Source organism: Doryrhamphus excisus, chromosome 16, assembly GCF_030265055.1.
Source record: "Doryrhamphus excisus isolate RoL2022-K1 chromosome 16, RoL_Dexc_1.0, whole genome shotgun sequence".
In the NCBI taxonomy this organism is placed as follows: Eukaryota; Metazoa; Chordata; class Actinopteri; order Syngnathiformes; family Syngnathidae; genus Doryrhamphus; species Doryrhamphus excisus.
The window spans coordinates 10,647,099-10,669,305 of NC_080481.1; the positions used below are offsets into that span (position 1 = coordinate 10,647,099).

The 22,207-nt window shown below is 42.3% G+C and overlaps 1 protein-coding gene across 1 annotated transcript; it reads left to right on the forward strand.

Moving 5' to 3' along the window:
* Nucleotides 1-1,212: 1,212 nt before the first annotated feature.
* rnd3a (Rho family GTPase 3a) lies at nt 1,213-11,753 on the forward strand. The gene is made up of 5 exons (XM_058051891.1): nt 1,213-1,493; nt 1,678-1,765; nt 8,048-8,157; nt 8,831-8,965; nt 9,048-11,753. The coding sequence occupies exons 1-5, from the start codon at nt 1,320-1,322 to the stop codon at nt 9,294-9,296; spliced, it is 756 nt and encodes a 251-aa protein (XP_057907874.1). The 5' UTR covers nt 1,213-1,319; the 3' UTR covers nt 9,297-11,753.
* Nucleotides 11,754-22,207: the final 10,454 nt, after the last annotated feature.

Consider the following 22,207-nt stretch of genomic DNA (forward strand, 5'->3'; position numbering starts at 1 on the left):
GCTTTGGGACCAGAAGTGTCTCTTCAACAGAAAAAGCAGAATGAAACACATTTGCAATTCTGAAGGGGAATTTCTTGTCATGTTAATCACCCTCTTCTAGAAAATAGAAAATGTGTTTTCTCTAAAAAAAACAAACAATATTGCCTGTGTGTGTGGTGTGTTGTTGCCAGATAACAAAACAGCAATTCTCACAGGAAACTAGAAAGCTGCCTTGAAGACACATACGGAATCTGGGCCTGGGTTCACAGGGTTCAAATATGGACTTCTCAAAGGCAATTTGTGTGTAGCGAGGCAACACGATCAATAACCTGGCTCTCAAGGTTCCACCGGAAAGCAGCTAAAGGGTTCAATCCCAAATGAACAAAACAATATATAAATATATATATATTATGTATAAAGCAAGGTACATGTTGGTGTCTTGTTTTGATTCATCCTGTCAGTGTAAAACAAACTAAACTAAAATATAATAAATATAAAAATGTAGCACAACATTCTCTGTTTGTGTTATCAATACATTTAGATCAATATTATACAGTTACAGCATAAATATAATAAATATGCAGGGTTGACATGTGCAATTATTAAAGTACACATCTATATATGACACATGCTCATATATACATTATCATGGAAAATCTCAAATTCCACTTTTAATAATCAGGAGGTTACGATAAAGCTATTTATTTTTGTGTTAATGTATGTTTCTCTTCCTTGTATGGTCATATCACGTCGTACTTCAGTACGTGATAAAAAAAACAAAAAAACGTAAACTATATTAGCAAAGCAGGAAGTGAACAAATGTCATTGTATGGTCATATCACCTTGTACTTTGGTACGAGGTGCATTATTAAAAAAACACAAAACAACAAAAAAAAACTGTATTACGGAAAGCAGGAAGTGAACAAATGTAACAGTTACTGATTGTAAAAGTACCAGATGGAGGGGTAGGATTTAATAAGCTTTGTTTCTTCCTACTCCTTTTGGACATGTGGAACTGTGAACTGATTATGTGATGCACTCAATTGTAATCTGATGCATGTTCAAATGAAATAAAAACCATTACCATTAGCATTGTCCTTTATGCAGCGCCAACCAGACGGGGGCGCTATGACGGTCCACTTGCTAAGGCAGTGTGCTTAGCAGAAGGGCCGAGTCAGGGGAAGCCCGCCTTTGATTGGTTCCCGGCGCCCTATAAGAGCGGGTTGGCGTCGCCGAGGTCTGCTAGCAGCAGGCGTAGACATAGAGGAGCGACTGAGAAAGAGGCGGCGTCATCACCGTCATCATCATCATCCATTTACAAGCTAACGTTGGACTCTTTTATGTTTATACCCCGACGGGAATCAATGAAGGAAAGACGGTCGTGTCAGAAACTTTCCGTGAAACCCGCCATGGATCCCAGTTCGAGTGTGAAGTGTAAGATCGTGGTGGTGGGAGATAGCCAGTGTGGGAAGACTGCGTTGCTTCACGTGTTCGCCAAGGACTGTTTCCCAGAGGTGAGACCTTGTAGCACCATTATGATATCCTATTATATTATATTTGTCAACCTGAATGCTCCAGTTAACAATCATGATGCTGACTCTCACAGTACAGTGACGTCTAATTCAGTGATGTAAGGCTTGCAGTGATTCCCAATAGTTCTTCTTATGCTAACATAAAACTGTGTTTTGGTCCTGGCAGAGTTACGTACCCACTGTTTTTGAAAACTACACAGCCAGTTTTGAAATCGACACACAGAGGATTGAACTCAGCCTTTGGGACACGTCAGGTAAGAACACCATTTATGGCCATGCTTTTTCCTCCATTATATTGTTAATCACTGAAACACTAGTCCATCATTTGTTGAGGCTGGAGCTTTTGTAGTAAAGCCAAAGACAAAGCAAAACACATGTACTACTGTATTTTTCTGTATTGTTGTGGTCTTAAACCATATGGTATGACCTCGGAGGACCCCACTGTGACACTATGAATAGGAATGGATGAGTTGTCCCTGCATGCATACACAACTATTGCAGATAAGTCAGGTTTGGCATTTGTTTTGATGAAATGTTCTCTTTCACCACACATAATAACGTGTACAAAGTCTTGCAACATGCAACTATTTTTTTTAAGCTCTTATTTCTGGACTTTGCATTCAGGGTCTGTAGCATTGAGTGTGTGTGTGTGTGTGTGTGTGCGCAAACAACCCCACTCTCACATCCATCAATGCCGTAACAGTGAATTGCACTGCAGTCAGTCCATCAGGCGCGATTGGAGCATATGTTGCATGTGCTATGAGTGGGTGGGGGAGTGGGGGGGGGGGGGGGGGGTCCTGGAAGTCCAAATGGGTGAGGCCAAGCCGACAGCCAGCTGTTGCTTTTCTCAGGTTTGGAATTCCTCAGTGGTCTTCAGTCACTTTTTTTTTTTTTTTTTTAGATCTTAGAATATTCATCTCCCTTTAAATAGACTAGACTACAAACGCAGGCGAATCCCTCTTGAATCAACAAAAGCAGCGTAGGTAGGACATATTTTCAGGAGGGAAACGGGAGAAGAAACATCTGTCAAATATTGCTCACATTTGAAATTCCTTCACGCCCACTGTTTGTGTGACTTGTGAAAGGCGAGGGGAGAAAAGCTAGAAGTATGTTTTACTGCACTGTGTTGGACAGTTGCCGGGAGCCATTTTTCCTTTTGTCTGCTCCATAAAACTATGTTTGCATCTTTTGAATGTGTTCCCTAAACCTGCAGGCAAGCCTGCACAAACTTGCAGGCAGAGCCACAGCCAATCCTATTGATCCATTATGGGCTTCGTCTGGTGTGTGTGTGTGTGTGTGTGTGTGTGTGTGTGTGAGCGAGGGAGACCCCGGTGTGCACTCAAACAAAGACCAGCAGGAACCTAGATATAGAGCATAGTAAAACCTTACTAAAAGCTCTATCTAAGCCCTACTCCCCTTTAGAAAGCACCTAAACACACACCCCTACGGTAGGGGGTCTTTGTTGTGCCTTAACAGGCAACCGAATAAATAGTGTCTTTAACACCAGAGTGTGTGATAGGTGTAATTTAAGTCATTGAGGTAGACTCCTAACAGTTGCATTGCTTCCATTTGTCCACCCTGCCATGTTGTGTCAGGACCTCATTTTAGCGGCCTCTATTTATTTTAGTTTGATTAAACACCTGCAGTCTAAGCCCAGGTCCAAGTAGAAGATGAGCCTCCCCACTAAGCATCAAGTATTTCCGGGAACGTGCTCTCTTCGCCTCTCAATAGCCATTGTTTCATTGGATCACATTTCGGGGGTTTAGCAAATTTGAGCTGCATGTTTGGCATTCCTTAGGCTAAAGGTTTCCACATCATTCCAGGACAAAGAAACTCATTGTACCCAGCAGGGTAAATGAAAGACCAATCTTCAGGGTTTCAGCTAGGATTTTTTTTTTGAAGCAGTGGTGGTGGGCTGCATGGGAAGCAGACGGGCGCTGCTGCAGCAGCACATTTTTGATAATATATTTAATACAGCCCACAGTGAATTTAAAATGGACCATAAAATTTGTTCACCCTGCAGCATAAATCCAGTCCTTGCCATGACCCTCAACGTGATAAGCAGCATAGACAATGCATGGCTGGATGGATTAATTATTAAAGATGACCTATTATGCTTTTCTGACCTGTAAACGCTAGTGTTAAATGATGCCAAAGTTTCAGATAATGAGGTTTACGCATTTAGAAATTTGGGATAGCTCTGAACGTGCTGTTTCAGAGAGCTTTTTCCAACACTGTGATGTCACAGGGAGCCAGGTTTCTTTATATGGGCTTGCAGTTGTTTGCTATGGTTGCCAGGAAGTCTTTCTACAAGGCAAGCTCAGGCATCAGTGGTTGGAGTTGGTGATTCCCAGCAAAAAAAAAAGCAAATATTGTGTGTGGGTTATTGTGTGTAGCTGCTCTATAGGAGTCCACAACTGGATACAAAGGGGTGAAAATGAACACGATAGTTCCCCTTTAAGGATTGACTGTCTATCAACGCGACCTTTGGGATGGATTCTTTGTGGGTTCTGATGGCCCTTTGTGTCTGGAGTTGAACAAGGGCTTATACAGTATAAGCTCCATGGGCTTGGATTTCTGAACATGCCTGTCACTTTTTCCACAGGTGGTTTAACACATCTATATATGTACACACACACACACACACACACACACACACACACACACACTTGGAAGCGTTTATATTCCCAAGTATGTGAGCTATGCAGTAAATCAGCAGGTCTTTCCATACCTCGGCAGTGGCTTAACTCAGGACGGCCTGAAACATCTCTGCTGCCAAGTAGGATGTCATAGAATATTTTTGTATTCCAAAGTAGCACTAAAATAAATCAGGACAGTTGAGATAAGATGGTTGTCATTGCGGTTGCTGTGGATGGAAGCAAGCCTGAAAAGAGAGGCAAGGGCTGGGTGTGTATCTTCCTTCCAGATTTAGAGGTCCTGTGAGAACAATGACAAGAGCTAATTACATGACCGTCACCTGTGTTTGTTTGTTTGGAGGCTTTCGCACTGTGTACACACACACACACACACACACACACACACACACACACACACACACACACACACCACTATACATGCTTGTTTGCCCAGATGGTTTTGATGATCTACATTGAGGATTTAACACATAAAACAAGTTCTATCAGGTACAAATCTTGGAAATTCACCTCAATACATTTTGGTAATGGTTTAATTTCATTTGAACATGCATCAGATTACAATTGAATGCATCACATAATCAGTTCACAGTTCCACATGTCCAAAAGGAGTAGGAAGAAGCAAAGCTTATTAAATCCTACCCCTCCATCTGGTACTTTTACAATCAGTAACTGTTACATTTGTTCACTTCCTGCTTTCCTAATTTAGTTTACGTTTTTGTTTTTGTTTTTTTATCACGTACCGAAGTACGAGGTGATATGACCATACAAGGAAGAGAAATGTGTACTTTTATAATTGGGCATGTCAACCCTGCATATTTATTACATTTATGCTGTAACTGTATAATATTGATCTAAATGTATTGATAACACAAACGAAATCTACAGAGAATGTTGTGCTACATTTTTATATTTGGTTTTAAGTTTTTTTGTTCCCCTTTTACTAATATGAATTATTGTCTTTTGGATAAATGGACAAAATCTCTAAATCCATATCCAAAAAGCTTCTAGCTGCAGCTCCATATTTTTTCTATTTTTACTTCCTGTAAAGTGTAATGGCCAGACACCAGACAATTTGTATCCCTTGTCTTGTCAAGGTTGTGTGTGTGTGTGTGTGTGTGTGTGTATTGTTTGAGTGCTTTGTTCAAAACATTCAATTTTATTGAAGAATGTCAAGCGACTCTGCAGCTGGCCCTTTCAGTCACAGGGTCTTATTTTCCCAATGATTGGTTCCAGCAACTGAGGGATGGAGAGAGAAAAAAAAACAACAACTTTCATGTGATGTGAGGCGGTTGTGATTGAAAAAGACAGCCATGAAAGATGGGAAATAAATTCCTGCCTAATTCCTCATTGTCATGCAGGGAGAACGATGGCGGCTTTTTGCTTAAACACCTATGGATGTCTTCACTGTGCAATCCTCATGTGGAGAGTTGTTGGAAAATAACAAGCCTGGGCACTCCCATCTGAAACGCATTATGTGGAGAGCAAGACGTGAAAAGAATGTTCTGTTCTGTGTAGTTTCTGGCATGACATTGACCATGTCGGCATTCGCTCGCTTGCTCGCTCTGGGATTCATAATGACTGTGGATTTTGGGACACACAAACATGTTTTCCACCCAGCAGTACTAGTTTGTTGAATTAGTTAAAAGGTACCAAAGTAACTTTCAGCCGTGATGTCACATAATTGCGCCCTGATATCAGTATAGAAATACAATATCGGTAATGGATATTTTCCCGGAGTTTTCAGCATACAGTTTTCCGGACTTTCCTAATTTTTTCCCATCAGTATCGGAAAATGAGTTTTCAGCATACAGTTTTTCGGACTTTCATAATTTTTATAGAATAAACATCTGTGGAAACACTGATACAAGGGAATGCAGGCTTGCAATCAGAGTACAGAGTCCCTCAAACAACGGATATCCCCGTAATATTTTATCTTAAACACACACATTCTATGTGTGTTTAACTACTGCCAGGTTTGCACCCTAGACCACAGTGAGATTGATCACAGGGCATATGCAGTACTTCTGTTATAAATACTGTATTGTGGCTCTGCAAATCCCTTTTATGGGGCGCTAAGGATAAAAATGTTTTTTTTTTGGGACAATTATTTTTAATTAGACCTCTAGCTGCCATTCATACAAGGCTTGAAGCCTATCCGTTTCACACGTCTAATCTCACAAGTGAACTCTTCCAACACATTTTCCATGACCCTTTTTACATTTTCAACTATTGTGTTGTATCTTTACTTGTGTTGTCAGCTTTATAAGAGAATAATGGCTATGCTGTACAAGCTGCACTCCCTATTCCAATATGGCTGTCTACATAGGATGTAGTTTGTGGTACATGTAGCCATTGCTGCTGCCAGTTTTCCAGTCAAAAACAAATCATTAGTGATTTTGTATCGCACCCAAACAAAAGGCAATGCAGTCCTACCCACATCCCCCCCCCGTCCCCCCGTCCCTAGGTGACTTTGGCTCCGTCAACGGGTCAGGCTACTTTTATTCGTAAGACAATGTCAGTGTTTTATTTTGCATGAATTGTTGGAAAAAAGTGTGAACCCACCAAGACTGTTTAGATGAAGAGGGCAAGATCTGTGTGTGTGCATTCCTGACTGTTCAATGTTTGAAAAAGGACCTCCCAGGGGAGCGTTCAGTTCCCCCAAAACAAAATTCCCCAGATTTTTTGGCAGGCGGTTCTGTGTGTGGTCGGCCATTGCTTGTCATCTGATCTTGACTCACCTTGACATTACGCGCATGCCCCCCCCACCCCCCCAGCGCTTCCTGACCATGATGTCTTGCCGGGAGATAGGGCGTCGCCTTCTCATATGGCTTCAATTTGAGAAGGGAGTCGTTTCCTTGCTCTGAGGTTCTGTTTCTCTGCAGAAGGATCTTATAGTCAGCACTTTTTTTTTTTGCATTATTTGTTTTGCACTCCCTGTTGCTATGGAATATGTCATGGCAATTTCAAGTGCATTCCTTCATGCATTCATAACTCAAGAATGAACTCAAATGTGTCTGACAACACTGATCTATGTTTGGATAAATATGTAATTATTTTGAGAAATGTGAATATTTTTTAAATTTACTTAGTTATTCATGATAGCAGACCTAATATCTTTCTGTTTAAGCCGAAACAAGATATTCATACACATCGACTTTGACTTGGGAAAAACAGTGTTTTTTTTTTTTTTTTTTTTGTCTTTTCTGATATGTTGCGGACCCAATCACTAACTATCGGCATTTGCTTTATGTTCAAGCTGTGGCCTAACCGAATATGCCATCAGATGAAACAAGCATCAGATTAATCGACTCTGAGAATGAACATGAATGTATTTATGTGGAAACTAACATTTTAAAATCTTCTATATCTGAGAAAAGAGGCAGAAATTTTAAAATGTTTTTTTACAAAAGAAAAAAAATCTGATTAATTAATCAAAATAATTGACAAATTGGTTTTAGTTGCAGCCCTAATTTGTATTCTAGGGAGTTTTAGTCACTCGTAGCAAATGTATCATAAAGAATTATGCAAATTCACAGATTGCGTGAGTCATTTCCCAGGCCCTGCACCCGACTACACCACACATAGATTACAGTCCTGTGAGAATAATGAATCTGTGTGTGCTGCAATTGAAGGTGGCCTGCGTGCAGACACTAAAGCACCCCCACCGCCAGGTTTAATATTCTCTAAAGGATGAATTAAAGGCTGCGTTTACACTTGTTTTCACACGTCATTTTTCAACCCACATTTTGGTGTTTGTTCACTTTGGCATCTTCAACATTGGCTGTGGACAGTGTCACAGCCTGACTGCATTAATAGACAGAACTTCAATTTCCAATATACACAATACAAAGTGTAAGTAAATGTATGTTTGTCTTTCAGGGTCGCCCTACTATGACAATGTCAGGCCTCTTTCGTATCCAGATTCCGACGCCGTGCTCATCTGCTTTGACATCAGTCGCCCGGAAACGCTTGACAGCGTATTGAAGAAGGTCAGTTGACTTTCATTAAAGTGTCTGCTCTTTAAGCCCCTCCAAATGTGTCTTCAATACACGGCCTTTGGGCACGTTTGATGCACAGTCAAGAAGGCTGCATTCCATTAAACTTGTTCAAAGGTCTGTCAGGTTGCCATGTGACTTCAGTGGCTTTACATGGCTCAAGAAGGAAGTGACGTGTCTGCACTGAACTTGTGAAGATGCTGTGGTTTATGTCTGCTGATTGTGGATGTTCCAAGCTGACGACCACATGTTGGCCATCTGACTAGTGGCATGTCTGCTACAGACATTTCTGTAGTGTCTGTGGAAGGTAACATTTCCCACAGTCACAGTCCGTGCTTCAAATGACCTGTGTGTGTGGTAAAAGACTCATTGGGCATTCAAACTTCCTCTTTAGATGTCGGTGAACTTGATCCCCAGCCTGGGTCATGGTGGCCTGAAGCTCTTTCAGCCTCAGATTAAACCCCCTAGAGAACTTGCATCCATCATAGAGCAACTATTGTTGTCAGGAAGGAAACATTGGGATTATTTGTAGAGGAAGTTTCAGTTCTGACCTTTGTACCCCAAAAACCGACCTCCACCTTTCACAAGTAAAAAAAGGAGTGGCTATTTCAGATGTTATTTAATCATTTCCATGATGATTGAGAATTTTTTTTTATTTTGTCCACAGTGGAAAGGGGAGATACTGGAGTTTTGTCCGAACACGAAGATGCTTTTAGTGGGCTGTAAGTCAGACCTGCGCACCGACCTGAGCACGCTAGTTGAGCTCTCCAACCACCGGCAGACACCAGTGTCTTATGACCAGGTACTGATGCTTTAAATGACACCCCTAACCTAACCCTAGCCTTCTGTCTCTGACCTATATGATCTCCTTCCTCGGCACGCAGGGTAACAACATGGCTAAGCAGATCTCGGCGCCATACATCGAGTGCTCTGCTCAGCAATCGGAGAACAGTGTGCGGGACATTTTCCACGTGGCCACGTTGGCGTGTATCAACAAGAACAGCAAAAACGTCAAGCGTAGCAAGACCACCCGCGCCACCAAGAGGATCTCACACATGCCCGGCAGACCCGACTTGGCAGCCGTAGCCTCAGACCTCCGGAAGGACAAGGCCAGAAGTTGCTCTGTCATGTGACTGCTTGGACTGACGGGGATTAGACTGGAAGGAATAAGGACTCAGCACAACGTAAGCAGGGAACGATGGGGCAAGTCTCCTTCCTGCGTGAGAAAGACCCCTTTTTTGTCTGGCGAGGGGATTAATAAGCTTCAATTCATGTACATGTTCACGGAATTCTCTGCACCAATGACAAAAGTAGCATCCCACTCAGCATGGCCCCCCTCCCCTGCTGTCGAGGAAGCCATCTGTCAGCATGATACCTGCTCGGGAAGTGGGCTGCTTCCTGTGGGAGAACAAAGCCCATGCAGGCCACGCCCACAGGAAGTAAGCTGAGGAAGTGATGTCACCTGGAAACGCACAACATCTGATATTGTGATGAGGTGATAGGTGGGAGCGGTCGGTGCCAAAGTGCGAGAAGAGGTGCCGTTGCTCAGTGCTTCACAGTGGTTCAATTATTGTCCCTCAAGCCATGGCGGGGCCATGATGAACATCTCAGCTCTGCACAAAGTACGCCGTTTGCTCCCCCCCACCCCTGTCTGCGATATGGTGTCGGTATAATGTGAAGTCACTGGTGTGTATCTGTGTCACTGTCCCACGTTGAGCTGTTTCACAAATTGCATGTCTGCACCAGGTATGGGCAAAGACATTTTTCATATCTTCATTCCAAGAAGACATCATATTCGTACAAGCCAGTGGGTGGGCGGTGCATTTGGTGCCCGGGCCTTCATTGGGGACACCAGGCACACTGTGAAGGCTCGTAATGTGTTAAAAAAATAAAATAAAAATGATTCTGGTGGTTCCAATCAGGGTTCCTGAGACTGAACACTTTTTTTATCCTGGAATACATTGTCACAAATACACCTGACTTTATTTCTGCTGGTAATTTGGAACATTACTAACTATTACCAGTGCTTGTAAATTTGGTGCTCAGCCAATAACGAGCATAAATGGATCACCTCTGGGATAAAGGGTTCAGACAATGCCAAACCAGTACACTACATCTGGAACAGTTCCAAATCGATATTTCTTAAAAACATAAAACTTTACTCTGCTCCGTTAGCTGTAAATTGGCTCATCAAGCAGTTTTGCTCTGATCAGCGAATCAGACGATGGAAAAATGCTGACGTTATTGTTTGAGGCGAATTTGAAATCTGATTAAAGAAATAGCCCCGTTGCTAATGTAGTTTAAGGAACATGGGACAGCACTCTTGGTTCTGAAGGTCCTGGGCAAATTAGATTGGCATGGCACATAAAAGCTAAAATCTGACTGGATAAAAACATCGTAACGTACACATACCCTACTGCGTTCAAGAGAAGAGAAGATAGACTGTTGGGAACAATTAATAAAATGGAACTAATTCTGAAATTTTAAGTAGTAAATGTAGGTCAGTGTTTAAGGTCAGCAGAAAAGGCTTTGCTGGCCCTGACTGCACGCCACATCGACATTCCAACAATAGTCTGAGCGAATCCTCTTCACGTTTGAATGGAAAAGCAAAAATATTGCGGTCTGCAGGACCTTCAGTGTTGAAATATGTACGTGTCAACATGATAGTTGACCATCTCCCAAGGGTACCAAAGATAAGAGCAAGGAGACCTCCTTACATCTCGGCTGTCTGCACACTAGTTGCGTTCGAAGACTGTCAAGTGCAAGTCCAATAAGCCTCCATTTCATCAAGACGTAGCGGCTTTTTAAACTTTTTTTAAATGTCATGCTCATCCCTAGCGTGCACCAAATACGCCATGAATCTGTGAGGACAGTTTCATTCATCTACACATCTGCGATGGGTTCATGAAGTGGCCCGTGTGATACATAGTAACAATCAGGAGACAGATCTTCTGACAAAATACAATTGAACCTTTCAGCCTCAATCAAAAAGCTCTTTGTTTTGGGACATGTGAGAACATACACTAAACGACTATACCTCCCTTCTTAGCCACCATGCAACTATGGAAAGATTGCCAAGCTTTCAGTCAGGTTTAACAGCTTTTTGACTTGAGACAAAAGCCAAACAAAGCTGTTTCCTTTTGGTCTTCTATAGACTATGTCCACTATCCTTAGCAGATTTTGCAATTATTTTTTTGTTGAATATTTTGACCCTACTGTGAAGGCATCACGGGTCAACTTTCCAAGTCCAGGATAGAGTAGCTGTTCGGTGAATGTTGCCTTAATTTACAGCACGGTTAACTAGGTTATTAGTCAGGATGCATAATCAATTAAAGAAACACTGTTTTGTTCAAAAGCCCCTCCACCTTCTTAGTCTGTGTCAAAAGGTCAACAAATGTGCTGAGGGCCTGTGTTGGAAAAATGCAATTGAAGTAACAGGTAATGACGCACTTATAATGTAACTTTGTCTTCAGTTTTATGTTGTTCCCTGACTGTATTTTCATGTTTTCGCCAAGGACGATGTCAATGTTGTTGCCACGATATTTATTGAATTCTATATTTTCCTTTTGAAATAAATGCAAATTAAATTGAAGGAATGAGTCTTTTTATTAAATGGAATCATGTGATGTTCCTTAATGGAAGTGTTTAAGCATGAAACGAATCAATCATGACCACTAGTTTCTAATTTTAAGTAAAGAGGGTATTGTAGATTACAAGTAACTGAAAATTTGTGTTTGTTTCATGTATTGGGATTTTTGTGCTTTGGTTATTGGGAGTGGGAAAACAATGGTCTGTTACACCCTTAAGTGGACACTAGTCATGTATACATGGACCCAAATATTCCAATTGCATTCGGTTTATTTGCTCAAATGGAAAGAACCTTTGTATATACCTCATTCCGAAAGAAAAGTGCCAGTCTGAATATGTAATCGGATTCACGGGGGTGGAATATTCCTTTCCCCAATCTGATTGAGGTAACAGCTCAAAGTTATCAGGGTGCATTCTTCTTCATCGCGTTTTACTTCTTCTGCTGTTTATTGGCAGTTGGCAAGCAGCTTTCGTGTGCATTACCGTCACCCGTGGAACAGAATCTAAACACTTCTATACTTTATTCACAAGTCCTGTTTTATTAAAAAAAGAAAATATACATCTATATAAAAACATGTCCTGAGTTTAATTATAAAATATTAGCAAGATTGAATTTTATCTTTTCCTCTTTAAACGTATCCCGGGTGCGTTCTTTCAGCGAATACCCAGATTTGACGTAACACGCAGCTCAAGACGTTCTTCAGTTTTAAAAATGGAGGCCAACAATCGGCACTGGACTGCTGAGGAAAATTTGTTTTTAATCCAAACTAATTTCAAGACTGAACGAACGAAAAATTTGCAATACGGAGTAATTCCAAGAAGTCGGTATCACGTGATGTTTACGTTTTACTGTGCATGTCCCATTGACTATTCTGTTTGGTTATAGTGGCGCATGTAGACTAGAGATTGGAATATTACCTTCCATGTATACCATTGTTTTCGGAAAGGTCATTCGGAAAGAGGAAAAACTCATGTAAACGTGGCTATTGATTGGCTGTCGTGATATTGCGTTTGAGGTTGTTTAGCATTACCTGGAAGGCTTCCCTTGTGTTTGTCAGGGGAATATTAATTCTTCCTGTCACCCACTAAGTCGATCAAAATGATTTTAAAAAAAAATACCCCGGTTAAAGAAAAAGTGGAAATCAGTGGACCAGATGAAGGCCAAAACACTCACAAAAAAAAAGCACATCAAATGCTCCTTATATACCCGCCCAGCCCTGCTGATTACTCAGACCTTCAGCTGGGAGTGGACACACAGGTGCTTCCACTTGCTCCTAACGAACAAGGTGATTCTTGTGAGAAAAAACAAAACAAAACTCACAAACCATCCAAGAGCTATTTGACATTTCTAAAACACAAATATAAAGCTATAAAGAAACAAAACAGCAGCATGGTAACTAGTTGGAGCCATAGCTAACATAGTAGCTACGTTGATATTCATTTATGTACGTTTAGCTTCAATGCTAGCAAAGTCCAGTACTAGCAAGACAGCAAACCCAAATGGCGGAAGAGTCGTACTGAATGTGAACACGTCACTCACCGGTGTAGATGGTCCCAGTCCCAAGGTTTGGTAAGTGTTGGGGATGAGTTTGGCCGTTGTTTGCCACCTCCCGTGTGTGGCTGCTGGGACTGAAGGTGGCTGCTAGCTAGCAAGCTAATCAGTTAGCCTTAACGGCATTTCTTCCTAACTTAAAAAGCCAAAAGCTGACCATTTCCAAACGAGATGGGAAGAGAACTGTTTTGATTCATAGTAGACATAGTCTACCACAACATTGATTCATTTCTGAAAAAGTTTTGTTGTAAAAGTTACTTTCTGTTGAGCTGATTACATTTGACTTCTTAGCAGAAATAACCCATGTAGTCAGTTAGTTCCAAATACAGGGTATTGCATCCAAACACAGCCATTATATGCACAAACACGTTTTGGTGAAGCGATGCTTTCCACCCACGGTCTCGACTGGCCTTGACAAAGAACCTGCTCATGTCTGAGACTGGAAAATGATTTTTTCACACTGTGACAGTTAAGAATGTTAAAATGTTACTTAAAACACTGCCCGTTCAGTTGTGATGCCAAGAGTTTGATTTAATTCAATTCCAGTATGGCCTCTGGGAAAAATGTGGTTGTAAATCTGAACAAATCAGTGTTTGGCCTGCTCCCAAAGCTGCACTGTCGTTATAGTCGGAGCAGGACCCTCCCTTATACTGTATGCGTTACATCAGTCAACGCTTGGCCTCTGACCAAACAGGCCAAGCCGGGGAGCAGATGGCAAGGAGAGGAGAGACACAGGAGGTCGGCAGGCCGGGCCGAGACCGCGGTGCAGATCGGACATATGGCAACGCAGGCCCGAGAGAAGAACCCAGTGGTGACATAAGGTTACATGATGATCATCATCAAATTGAAAACGTGTTGGATTATTTTGACCCATTGGTTGATTCTGGGGCGGCACGGCGGTCGTATGGTTAGCGCGCAGACCTCACAGCTAGGAGACCAGGCTTCAATTCCACCCTTGGCCATCTCTGTGTGGAGTTTGCATGTTCTCCCCGTGCATGCGTGGATTTTCTCCGGGTACTCCGGTTTCCTCCCACATTCCAAAAACATGCTAGGTTAATTGGCCACTCCAAATTGTCCATAGGTATGAATGTGAGTGTGAATGGTTGTTTGTCTATATGTGCCCTGTGATTGGCTGGCGATAGGCGATAGGCTCCAGCACCCCCCGTGACCCTCGTGAGGAAAAAAGCGGTAGAAAATGAATGAATGGTTAATTCTAAGGAGATTCATTCCTCCAAACAACCCCACCATTTCAGTATTTGGATCATCAGTGTTTCGTTCAGACTCCTCAAAAATTCTCAACGACCAACACATTTAATAATATTATTAAACACTTTAAATAATCCAAGTCAAACTCACAACAGTTATTATTACGATTATGATTACCATTATTATAGTGCCTGTTGTGAGATAATTGAAACCTGTCTGATGCATCAGTGGTTTTTCACAGAGCGATTGTGTTTGAGTGCATTTAGCTGCTTTTATTCTTGAAAATGCTCAATACAGGTTTAGTCTGTAGGCCACATAGTCAGGAGATCGGGAAGACCTAGGTTCGAATCTCCGCTTGGGCATCTCTGTGTTGAGTTTGCATGTTCTCCCCGTGCAGGTACTTCGGTTTCCTCCCATATTCCACAAGCATGTATGTTAGGTTAATCGGCGACTCCAAATTGTCCATAGGTATGCAACAATATTCCAGGGTCTCGCCCATTCCCACCTCTCGCCTAAAGACAGCTGGGATGTGGATGGATGGTTGAAAAACGAGCAATGTCCGAACTGCGTTTATGCGAGGGACCTGGCATCTGTTATACCAGCATTGTACGAATGTGAGTACAGCCTAAAAGTAAATGTACTACATAATTTCAAACAATGACTTAATTACTTTCATATAATATGACATCACCAACCATTCAAGTGTGGGAGTACCAAAAAAATCAGCATTTATATGAAGCCAAAGTGTCCTGTTCTGCTTGCATGCTTGGCAGCCCTTTTTTCCTCGAGACCTTCATCCATTGTTGTTGTCTCTGTTTTACAGCTGTGCATGACTGATTGCATGTGGCGTGAGGTGGAGGGTTTTTTCTGGGTGGTGGGGGACAACAATGCACCACCGGTTTAGACCCATTGATCGATGCATCCCATCCCAGCTGCTCCGGCAGGGAAATAGCATAATGGGATGGGGGATGTGTGCAGATATGAGAGCAGTGACCTCAACAGCTCACTTGAGTTCTCTATCACACTCCGGCTGTGTAATTTCAGCCATATCAAGAGTGATGGATGCTTATTCTCGCGTCTATTGTGTCGTCGCTAGGATCACGCAGGCCAATCTAAACTCATTTATTTTTAATCAGAACGCAGCATCTCCTTGGTGCCGCTCTCTGTTTGGTAAGCCTACGAGAGTGGAAAGATGAAGACATGTATCTCATTTTTACAACACTGGGAATCCGCTCACTATTGAAACAGTTTATCTCCACATTGAAATGGTTGGGATTTCAGTCAGTGGTAGTGTATGTTGTACAAATCATGGGGAGAGGCGGGGTGCACCCTGCACTGGTGGCCAGCCAATCACACTCTGTTGTCTGCATCTGCTGTCGTTTAATAGTACCATTTGAGCTGAGGATGCGTTTGTTGTTGGCAGCACTAATGTCGCTCAGCCCACCCGTGGATGTTCTTTAAGAGTTATGATTGGCTAGATTCCTTACCTATTACGGTATTTAGGTCAGGCGAAGCGTCATTAGAACCCAGCTGCAAAATGCAGACTGAACAGGATTTAAACATGACATGACATTAGCGCGTCTGATCCAGTCTTTGGTTCACATCACGATAAAATAATTTTTGTTATGTTTGCAAATGTATGCATTCTTACTCGAGGGTAATAGCATTATCCTTTCCTCTACTTGTATGTAAAGAAACCTCTCTAATGCTCCCATTTGGATATCTGTTTGTTTCCAGACCTCCCAAAATGCAAAACATGCCTGTGCTGCATGTTAACAGGAAAAAAATATCCCAACTAGAAATGATGCAATTGCTCTTTCCCAACTGATGAAAGAACAGCAGTTGTTCCTCTCGTCTGTAGCATGTCACATTTTTGAGGCTTTACTGTGGGTGGGGTTAGTTTTAGATGTTCTACATATTGCAAAACTCCTAAAAATCCCACTGTGAAGGTGCCAGCGAACACATCATGCACAGGCAATTATCCTAAACCTTGAGAAACCTTGAGGGTGGTAAATGTGGAATTAATATACAGTATGTTAATGGGGGGGAAAGCACCCTATGCATTCTTTTTTCAGCCCCTTCCTGACATGCTAATATATCTCAGACCTCATGTATGTGATGAAGTCACTGTGAGGTGTCGGCTTTCAGTGTCGGGGAACTTGGCATGCATGCCTGGCATGTGCAGGGGCGTCACTAGGTTCTGAGGACAGGGGGAGCTTAGCCCGCTGGAGATGCAAAGGATATGAATGAATGTAGTAGACATTCAAAAAAATAAAAATATCTAAAAACAAATAACGAACAAGAACCGGGATATAACTTTCCCACTTTTCGACATATTTAGTCGAGGTACTCAATTTTTTTTAGGCCACCATTAAATGTATACAAGTACACACAATCTACACTGCAAAATGGCTGCTCAAGCTCTGCAACCATTCTGTCCAGTGGACAGTGATCAATTGTATAATAATCATTATTATATTATTAATTAGCCTGTTATTATTGCTATCATCATTATTCTTCTTCTGATTATTACTACTACTACTAGTAGTACTAATAGGCTAGTATTGTCTTGCTTATTAGCCTGCTTTTGCCCTAAAATATGAAATTTGTCAGATTTTTTTTGTAAAAAAAAATAAAAAAAATCTATAAAAAATATCAAATTATTTAGGGGGGCTTAAGAACATTTTATGGGGGCTAAATACCCCCTAAAATTAAGCCTAATGTAGCCACTGGGCATGTGTATGGAAATCAAACGCTACCTTAAGTACCTCTGCTGCACTATTATCACCATAAAGGCAACATTTCTACATTATATTACGCAGGTGTACATAATAAAGAGGTTTGCGGCCATGGGTTTGGATTGTGGAAGTTTGGAATTAATTTGGATATGCGGTCTTGCCGGGAAAATGTTGAATTCAATCCCCACCCAGGAACCATTAAAGTAAGTGGAACTTATCCAAGGACCATTCATGAAAACATGTGACTCCACGCAAGGCTTATTTGTTAAGAACAGGAAACAAGGCAGCCCCGTTTCTGCACCGGCAATGATCCAGAGCGGCTGAGAGGAGGGGCTTAAACAGTCTGCACCTGCACAATCATGACTACATAGGGCTGGTTTCAGGGAAAAAAAACACTTCCTATTGCAGGGAAAATACTGAGCTAAATGCATAAAAATAACCAGGCCGCCTCCTTTAAGCTTCTAACACATGCCCGATCCCTATTTCTTGTCAGAGTGGAAAAATAGATCCATTTATTGCAATCAGTCCAAGTGACTCTTAACGCAAAGCTTAGTCTGCACAATTTAGTTCTAGAGGTACTGAGGATGGTGGCAAACGTTTATTGATGTTACTGTTAAATAAATTCACCTTTTCTGACAGTCAAACCTGGTCCATTGACCCCCTACAACCTGAAAGCTGCATTACAATGCCTATGCAAATTTCCTATGCAAAAGATTCATTGGTCCTCTTTTCGCTACTCCCCGCTCCTCACCTTGCCCTCCCACCTTTTAGAACCCAAGACCCAGTTTTAATTTACATGCAGTTTAGGTTAGTTTCCCCCTTAGCAACCTTTATTTCACCAGTTTGGGTTCTACTTGGGAGGGTAAACATAACAGTTGGGGGGGCTCATCCGGGATTCTTTATGTTGGTTACTTAGTTCTGAAAATTGAACACTGCATGTACAATGGAGTTCAATTTGGAGTCCTTTGTTGCCCCCACTATAAAAAAATATAAAAAATAAAAATTAAACTATGGATTCTTGTGTTGAGTTGAGTATTGGCTATTTAAGTTGATGATTTGGACTTGATATGGTTTTGTACCTGTTCAATCATCTTGAGCCTTGTGGATGCTCCTCTAACATTATGTTTGAGATATTGGAGAGGAAGTTGGAGTGTTTTGTATTTGTCAACAATTTTGTTAGATTTGTTGTGTTTTAGGTGCGAGGTGTTATGAGTTTTGATATGAGCTTTGTTTTTTTCCCACAAGAATCACCTTGTTCGTTAGGAGCAAGTGGAAGCACCTGTGGTGTCCACTCCCAGCTGAAGGTCTGAGTAATCAGCAGGGCTGGGCGGGTATATAAGGAGCATTTGATGCTCACTTTTTCCTTTCTTTTTTGTGTGTGAGAGTCAACACCCTTAGTTGACTCTCTTGGTATTTTGGTATTTAATGAGAATAAACTGTACTGTGTGGGATTTTGTGTTTTGGCCTTCCCCTGGTCCACTGATTTCCACGTTTCTTTTTTTATGTACTTAGTGGGTGGCAGGAAGAATTAATATTCCCCTGCTACCTTTTAGAAAACAAGACCCAGTTTTGATTTGCATGCAGTTTAGGTTAGTTTCCCCTTAGCAACCTTTATTTCACAAGTTTGTGTTCTACTTGGGAGGGGAAACATAACAGTTTCATAACACTGGGGGTGCTGGAGCCTATCCCAGCTGTCTACATTCATACCTATGGACAATTTTGAGTCACCAATTAAAACCTGGCATGTTTTTGGAATGTGGGAGGAAACCGGAGTAAAAAAAACCCACGCATGCACTAGGAGAACATGCAAACTCCACCTAGAGAGGTGGAATTGAACCCGCATCTCCTAGCTGTGAAGCCTGCATGCTAACCACTCACCCCCCCAAGACAATTGACTGCTGTATATTGGATAAAGAAGGGTCAGCACTGCAAATATTGACTCTTTACATAAACGTAATGTAGCTGTCAATAATAGCCTTTGCCACGTATAAAATGCTTGTAATTATACTTATACTTCAGTATATAATGGCTAACTTTGTGTCATTCTCATGCTATAGGATTAAGCAAATGAATGATCACTGTATGCAATACTGTGTGTTGTCTTAAAGAGTAACCCCCCCGCCCCCCCTCAGTTCTATACCATTGATTGGATGGCAGCATCACTTCAGTGCAATAACAGGAATGAGGACGAGTGAGCATTCAATAGGATTTCATTGACGCCATTTCTCTGTTGTATTTCTTCATGTGTTAGAGACGTGTTAACACATGTTTGACCCCCAGCGCCAGCGTCACATTATTTACATAGTCTAGCACCATCCTGCACACAAACCCTCTTGCAGACACACCAGCCAGATCCCTGTTTATTGTTGTAGACCATACTACGGCGGAATGAAACAAAGTTAGCCCGAGTATGATTCCATGACACTCAAAGCAAATAAAGCCCAGTGGACTCTCACAGCCATTTCCATGAGCATGAATCAGCTTTAAGATGTCACGCCAACCACCCGTGGACACTAGGAAACACCCCCAGCACCTCCTCCTAGCTGAACCCCCACCAGTACTGCCAATTCTCCCCTGGTGTGCTGCTGAATCCCCTCTGTGCGGGGGAGGTGGGAGGAGACTTCTCATCACTGTCTTTCTGCTCTTGTTTTCCTCCAATGAGTGTCTTGATAAGAACCCATTAGACACCCACCAAGGGAAATCAAGACCCTCCACTTCTGAACTTGCCGTATAGTGCTACAAACCAGGCCTCCCCCTGGTCCCAAACACTGAAGTAAGCTGCTCCACAGCCAGAAGCAATTAGCCCTCCGGGAGGTCATGGAACACTCCAGGTCTTGCAAGGTGCCCCCCCCCTCAAAAAAAACCCTGAAATTCAATTAAAAGGAGGGGGAAGTTGCCGCTCTTCTATCGCTCTGCAGTAAACTCACAGGATTGCTCCAACCATCTGGAACGTTGTGGAATAACAAGGCTAAAAATCCCGACGGTGTTTCTGAACATCTTGTAGCATCCCATCGGGACACCGCCGAAAGATCGTTTGTGGGTCACCCAAAAAAACACACTTTCAGTTTCATCTAGAGGAAGGGAAACATCATAGAGATAGAGAAACGCTCATCCTGTCCAAAATTGTGCAGCTGCAAAATAATTCAACACCCCCACCTCCAACCCAGGCTATGTGCAAGAAATGAGTGTGCTTAACATGTGATAACTGACATCATATGTCGCCGTGCTCCAGAAACTACATCGATTTCTTCTAGCGGTCATGCACACACTTACTGTCAATCATAACATGAGGTGACATCAGTGATGTTCATGGCTGGTGAGGCACCATTGTGTGGTTAGTGTGTTTGTCTATATGTGACCTGCGATTGGGTGGCGACCAGTCCAGGGTGTACCCCGCCTCTCCCCCAAAGTCAGCTGGGATAAGCTCCAGCATACCCCCGCGACCCCAGTGAGAATAAGCGGTATAGAAAATGGATGGATGTGAATTCAGTTCACTGAACACACAGACAACAAGAAATGACAATGTTAATGTCACTGTTTATCCCCGTCTAGTACAAATCATTCTTTGGTACCTTGAAGAAATAGTGCCTGAAATGACACTACACAACTTTTTCTACCACGATTACTATTTTATGCTCATTTCCCAGCAAATTTTGAACTGCTCCAATAGTTCAAAAGTGTGGCGATGTTTGACCCAACATGTAAAAGCACTAAAAGCCTCCAAAAGCACAAGTTCACAATCAAATATTGATAGAGTCGTCTTAACTAGTGGACACGGTGAACGTGTTCCGATGTGACGTCCGCAGTCCTCTCAGTACGATCTCAGCTTGCGTCCTCTCACTTCCTTTTTCCTCTTCTGTCTCTTCCTGCCCCTCAAACTGCCAGTCAGAGCGGTGCGCCTCAAAGGAAACACAACATCTCCAAGGATCAGGCTTACTTAACATCCTCAAAATAAACTTGATGACGTACTTCAAGCGTCTTACCCGGTATCTTTGATTTATTCATTGTTAGCTTGTAGTGAGTCCAGTATACTTGAAATATTACAATCAGGAATATTCCAGATTCCAATCTGCAGGGGCAGGCTGTTATTTTTTAAACAGTGTTTTTATTTTATTGTATAAAATCATCCATATTTTAAGGAGCTCAAAACAAGAGTCCCTTATCCTTTCCCAATGCACACGTACAGTAGACGTCACTCGCCAGTTGTCAACAATCACCACCGCTTTTCTTCATAGAAATGAAGAAAATAACTGAAAATTGTTCACAAAAGGTTGCAGTAATACGTAGTTCACAATGAAGTAATGCCTATTCAAGTATTGGCCGATATATTTTCACTGATATCGGCCGATACCGTTTGGTGGCCGATCGATCGGAGCATCCCTTGTTGTGAACACATTTGGACTAATACATTCATTCATTCATTCATTTTCTACCGCTTGTCCTTATGAGGGTCGCGGGCGTGCTGGAGCCTATCCCAGGGCGAGACGCGGGGTACACCCTGGACGGATCGCCAGCCAATCACAGGGCACATATAGACAAACAACCATTCACACTCACATTCATACCACATGTTCATTCATTCATTCATTTTCTACCGCTTTTTCCTCACGAGGGTTGCGGGGGGTGCTGGGGGTGCTGGAGCCTATCCCAGATGTCTTCGGGCGTGAGGCGAGGTACACCCTGGACGGGTCGCCAGCCAATCACAGGGCACATATAGACAAACAACCATTCACACTCACATTCATATCTATGGACAATTTGGAGTCGCCAATTAACCTAGCATGTTTTTGGAATGTGGGAGGAAACCAATGTACCCGGAGAAAACCCACGCATGCACGGGGAGAACATGCAAACTCCACACAGAGATGGCAGAGGGTGGAATCGAACGTGGGTCTCCTAGCTGTGAGGCCTGCGTGCTAACCACTCGAACGCCGTGCAGCCTTGGACTACACAGTTTATT

Bases quoted from the DNA above. Each gene is read 5' to 3' on its own strand.
- rnd3a (XM_058051891.1), top strand. From the start codon at position 1,320: ATGTTTATACCCCGACGGGAATCAATGAAGGAAAGACGGTCGTGTCAG. The intron at 1,494-1,677 runs GTGAGACCTTGT...TGGTCCTGGCAG, and splicing joins CCAAGGACTGTTTCCCAGAG to AGTTACGTACCCACTGTTTT. The intron at 1,766-8,047 runs GTAAGAACACCA...TTTGTCTTTCAG, and splicing joins CAGCCTTTGGGACACGTCAG to GGTCGCCCTACTATGACAAT.